The 5,271-nt window shown below is 43.7% G+C and overlaps 1 protein-coding gene across 1 annotated transcript in view; it reads right to left on the bottom strand.

Annotated features, from left to right (window-relative positions):
• Window positions 1–273: 273 nt before the first annotated feature.
• Window positions 274–5,271, bottom strand: part of LOC144218679 (C-X-C chemokine receptor type 2-like) — a 9,747-nt gene continuing 4,749 nt past the window's right edge. The window contains exon 3 of the mRNA XM_077748632.1: window positions 274–2,580. Coding sequence (XP_077604758.1) covers window positions 1,776–2,580 — 805 coding nt within the window. The 3' untranslated portion in view covers window positions 274–1,775. The remainder of the gene's footprint in view (window positions 2,581–5,271) is intronic.

The following is a 5,271-nucleotide window of genomic DNA, read 5'->3' as shown; positions in this document are numbered from 1 at the left end:
GTGAGAGACTCAAAGGAGAGGTTACTGACTGGACTCAGGAGAGCTCTATGACTTCCTGCTTCTTATTCTAGCTGATTTGGTCAACACACTTGGCTTTTCTAATCCCACCCTTGACCTTCTTGACTATGGTTTCACCCAAAGACACAAGAAGCTCTAGATGATGCCAGGACGCATATCCTTCCATAGTACATGACCAGCAACAACAGGCTTGGGCTGGGGACGAAGGAGGTAGAAAGGCTGGCCTCAATCTTTAATTCAGTTCTTCTCTCTGTGTACCTAATAAACAGCAAAGGGGTTTATTTATTGTGAATAAATTTACACTCGGGACCTCTGCTCACCCTCATCTGACTTTCCAGTTTGGATGCTTTTTGCTGCAAGTAATGAAATACTCTACTAAAAGTGGTTTATTAAAAAAAAAAAAGACATTTAATTCTCTCCTTTAACAAGAAGTTATTGGTAGATAGTTCCATGGTTGGTTCAGTGGCTAAAGGTTGTCTTTTGGGAACTAGTTCTTTGTTTTCTTTTTTTTTTTCATTGTAGTAAAATACAGATAACAGAATTTACCATTTTTACCATTTTTAAGTATACAGTTTAGGGGCATTAGGCACACCCACACTGTTGCACAATTATCACCATGAGCCATCTTCAGAACCTTTCATCTTCCTCAGCTGAATTCTATACCCATTAAACAATAACTTCCCATTTTCTCCTCTCCCCAGCTCCTGGTAACTATTATTTTACCTTTCATCTCTATGAACTTGACTCTTCTCGGTACTTCTAATGAATGGAATCATACAATATTTCTGTCTGGCTGATTTCACTTAGTGTAATGTTTTCAGGGTTCAGCCATGTTGTAGCCTGTATCAGAATTTCATTCATTTTTAAGACTGAATACAATATTCCATTGTACGTATATCCAACATTTTGTTGATCCGTCATCCATTGAAGGACATCTGGGATGTTTTCCTCTTTTGGCTATTGTGAATAATGCTGCCATGAACACTAGTGTACCAATATCTGTTTGAGGCTCTGTCTTCAATTCTTTTGGGTATACACTTAGATGTGAAATGGCCGGATCATATAGTAATTCTAGGTGTCATCTTTTGAGGCACTGTTTTTCACAGCAGCTGCACCATTTTACATTCCCACCAACAGTGCGCAAGTGTTCCACCAGTTTTTCCGTATCCTTGGCAACACTTGTTACTATCTGTTGTTGTGGGATTGTACGAATTCTTTATATATTGCAGATAGTAACCTGTATAAGATATATGATTTGCAAATATTTTCAACCATTCCATGGTTTCCCTTTCCACTTTGTTGATGGTACCCTTTGATGTACACAAGCTTTCACCTTTGATGAAATCTAATTTCTCTATTCATTCTTTTGTTGCTTGTGCTTTTGGTGTCATATCCAATGTCAAATTCAATGTTATAAAACTTTTCCTCTATGTTTCTGTTAAGGGTTTTATCACTGAAGCTCTCATGTTTAGGTCTTCAATCCGTTTTGAGTTAACTTTTGTGTATAGTGTAAGGGAAGAGACCAAGTTCATTCTTATGCATGTGAATATCTAGTTTTCCCAGCAGCATTTGTTGAAAGACTATCCTTTCCCCATTGAAGGGTCTGGGTGCCCTCGTTGAAAACCATTTGACCGTTTATGCTTAGGTTTCCTTCTGGGCTATTCATTCTCTGGTCCTTTTTATTCTTTAACTCCATCTGCCTAAGTGTGTTTGGTATACTTTTTGCCTCTTTGTCACATTGTATCCTACAACCACATTTAAAGGCAAGAATCAAGGATGTGTGTGTGTGTGTGTGTTTGTGTGTGTGTGTATGCCTTTCTTTTTTCAATCAGGAATACTACTCGGGAANGTCCATAGCAAAACAGCATGATCAACAAGGGCAGGAGGAAGCCGAAGGTCTGGGGCAGGACCCTCATCACCATCCGCCATTTTGTAGTATTGGCACCCAGGTCCTCATAGCAGACTGGGCTGGAATAGGGAGGATTGAAGGCCCTGCGGAAGATGAAGATGGGCAGGGACAGGATCAGGGACAGGGCCCAGATGCCTATGCATATGAACTTGACCCAGTGCCGCTTCTGGGTCAGTGTGCGTGTGGCATGGACGATGGCCAGGTAGCGGTCCACGCTGATGCAGGCCAGCAGCAAGATGCTGCTGTAGAAGTTGATTTCCTTCAGAAAAGAGACCACCTTGCACAGGGGTGTGCCAAAGATCCAGCCCTTTGCCTTGGAGGCAGCCCAGATAGGCAAGGTCAGGGCGAAGAGCAAGTCGGCTATGGCCAGGTTCAGCAGATAGACATCAGTGACAGAGCGGCTGACCCGACTGTATAAGACAACCAGGATCACTAAGGAGTTTCCCAGCAGGCTCAGCACGAAAACCAGGGCATAGATGACCACGATGGCATACTGGTTGATTTCCAGAGATTCTGGCCTACATGGGGCTGAGTCTGATAGAATAGAAGGCAGGTCAGTGTTGTAACTATAATTTTCTGCATCACCGAAGAGATCTTCCAAGCTGTAATTATCCCAGTCCATTTCCATCTTTGAGGCAAACTTAAATCCCGGCCTAGAGAAGAGAGATGAGAGTTATTGCACAGGAACATTTCCCCAGACTATAGCCTGTTTGCGCATGAAATTTGGACAGGACTCTTGCTTTGGCTTGTATATCCCATGCAGGCAAGTTTCATGGTAGGAAATAGTAGTGGCTCTAGGGCTTTGGGACTCATTTACTTAGTGATAAACGGTATATTGTATGACAAGTATGGTGCCCTTCAAAGCCAGAGAGTACCTTCTGAGCACTTTCCATGACATCCAAAACATTGTTGAAACTTCCCTTCAAATAATTCCTATAGGGCATGCCATGGATTCTTCAGTAGTTAGCATCTCTGGCTGTTGAGGCTGAATTTAATGTCAGAAATATGAGTTACCCTTTAGTTCTTGATCTGGAGAATGAAAGAGGCAATCCAATTGGGTTTGACCACTAGAAAAAGATCGAGGTTTGACTATAAAGCTGAGGGAGGAATCTCTTTGTCCAACTTTTTGAAAGTTATTTCAAGGAAGTGTGTGGGAAAACAGATTTAGCGGTAACAGCATACAGTTGCAAGATACTTGAGCTAGAAGAAAGAAAGTTTACTCAGTACAGCCCGGTATTTTTCTTTCAGGATGCAGGAGACCCGGAGACAGTATTTGTATAGTTTGGAAAAAATACATTCAAAACCCTAAGCAGGTGGCTGATCGATTCTCCAAGTGGGTGGCAATGTTACAGAGTCCCTTGGGAGCTCTGAGCAGCCATATTCTGTCATGCAGAGGTGAGCAGAGAAAGCCAGTGTGCTCCCAGCATGAGGAGCAGAGGCAGGAGGAAGCAGAGAAGACAGGTCAAGGCAAACTCTCCTTGCTTTGGTGGCTTTCCAGTTCTGGTGGGGATACTCTCTGTCCTGCCAGGGAGTGCCTTCATCCATCCTTGACACCCCAGCACCCCAGCACCCCCCAGATAAGCCCACTGATTTTGGCTCTGCCCTTTTTATGAGGATAGCCCGAAGCCTGCCTCTGGAGGAAGCTGCAGTCACTCTGAAATACGAGCCCAGTTTTCCAAGAGGAAGTAAATTAAAATAAACTAGCTACCAAATTAGTTCCTTTCGGACCACAAAATATATCACCACTGTGCCATTTCGTTATATCGAAGATGACCATCCTGTGACCATATGCAAGTCTGTGAGCCACCTCAAAACGGAACCAGTATCAAAGAGAAAGATGGAAAGTACTGGAATTACTTCAATACTCACTAGGATCATCATAGTAAAACAAGATAGACAGTAACAATGTTGACCAGGATGTGGGGAAATTGGACCCCTGGTGCAGCTACCTTGGAAAACAGTTTGGCAGTTGTTCAAAAAGTTAAACATAGTTACCAATGACCCAGCAATTGCACGTCTAGGTATGTATGCAAGGAATTGAAAATGTATGTCCACACAGAAATTTGTACACAGATGCTCATAGCATCATCATTGCCAAAAAATGGAAACAACTCAAATGCCCATCATCCAATAAACGGATAAACAAATTGTGGCATAGACAAACAAGGCAATAGTATCCAACCACAGAAAGGAACAAAGCACTGATGTTTGCTACAGCCTGGGTGAACCTTGAAAACAGTATTCCAAGTGAAAAGAGCCAGACATAAAAGGCTTCATACTGGATGGGTCTATGTCTGATAAATGTCCAGAATAGGCAAATCAGTAAAGACAGAAAGTAGATCGGTGTTTGCCAGGGGCTGGAGGGAGGGGAATATTAATGAGAACAGGGTCGCTTTTCAGGGTGATGAAAGTGTTTAGGACTCAGACGGTGGTGATGATTGTATAGCTCTGTGCATATATTAAGAACTTCTAGTACACTGGAAGCAGGTGACTTTACACTGTGTGAATTATATCTCAACTAGAAAAGAAACCTCAATGGTAAATACATTGAAAAGCAGATACAAATAGTAAAACAACAACATTAGCAACGAAACACCCAGGGAGCCTTTCTCTTTAGCAGAAGAGTCTGTTATTGTCAGTCATACGTAGCAAAGAAGAAAGCTGACTAGGGTTAAGAGACACTGGAAAAGTAATGCCTTTTCCCCTGAGTGACAAAATTCTTAGCCTTCACTTTCCTGGGAAGTTATTACTATTTTCCCTAGATAATGGAGGTCAGTTAAGCCGGCCTCTCAACCCATGGAGACCACAGACAGTGCAGATTCGATCAGTCTGTGGTGGTGGGGGTGCTCTGTCCAGCCGGGAGGGTGAGATGGTAGTGGCAGAGGGACAGCTGGCTCAGCCACGGTTGTTGGCAAGACCTGCAAGTCACAGGCTCCGCAGTCCCATGGACAAGAGCATGTGTATCCCGGCGTTACGTCCAGTGAAGTCACAAGGTCAACGGTGGGTCACCTCTGGGAACTGATGACCAGAGATGCTCTCAAGGGAAAAAAGTGACTTAAGAGAAGTCTCACTTTTGAGAGTGGGTGCAGAGCTTGTGTCTGCAGAGAGGAACCCCCCCCCCATTTATGAGCACTGGCTTTGAGAAGACAGGGCTAAGGCGGCCACAGAAACTGCCCTATTGGAACAGGCAGCAGCAATCAAGCAAGTTTCACTGATATGTCCTGATTCTGGCTAATCCAGGGCTCAGCTGTACTGGCGGTGGGCTGGAGATCCATGGGTGACCTCCCACTCCCAGGCGCGAAGGGTCAGCTTGAAGGTCCAGAGGGAGACCCTACAAGTCAGAA

This window comes from Crocuta crocuta, unplaced genomic scaffold (assembly GCF_008692635.1).
Source record: "Crocuta crocuta isolate KB4526 unplaced genomic scaffold, BGI_CrCroc_1.0 scaffold229, whole genome shotgun sequence".
NCBI classification, from domain to species: domain Eukaryota; kingdom Metazoa; phylum Chordata; class Mammalia; order Carnivora; family Hyaenidae; genus Crocuta; species Crocuta crocuta.
This window is presented reverse-complemented; position numbering and strand designations above follow the sequence as displayed.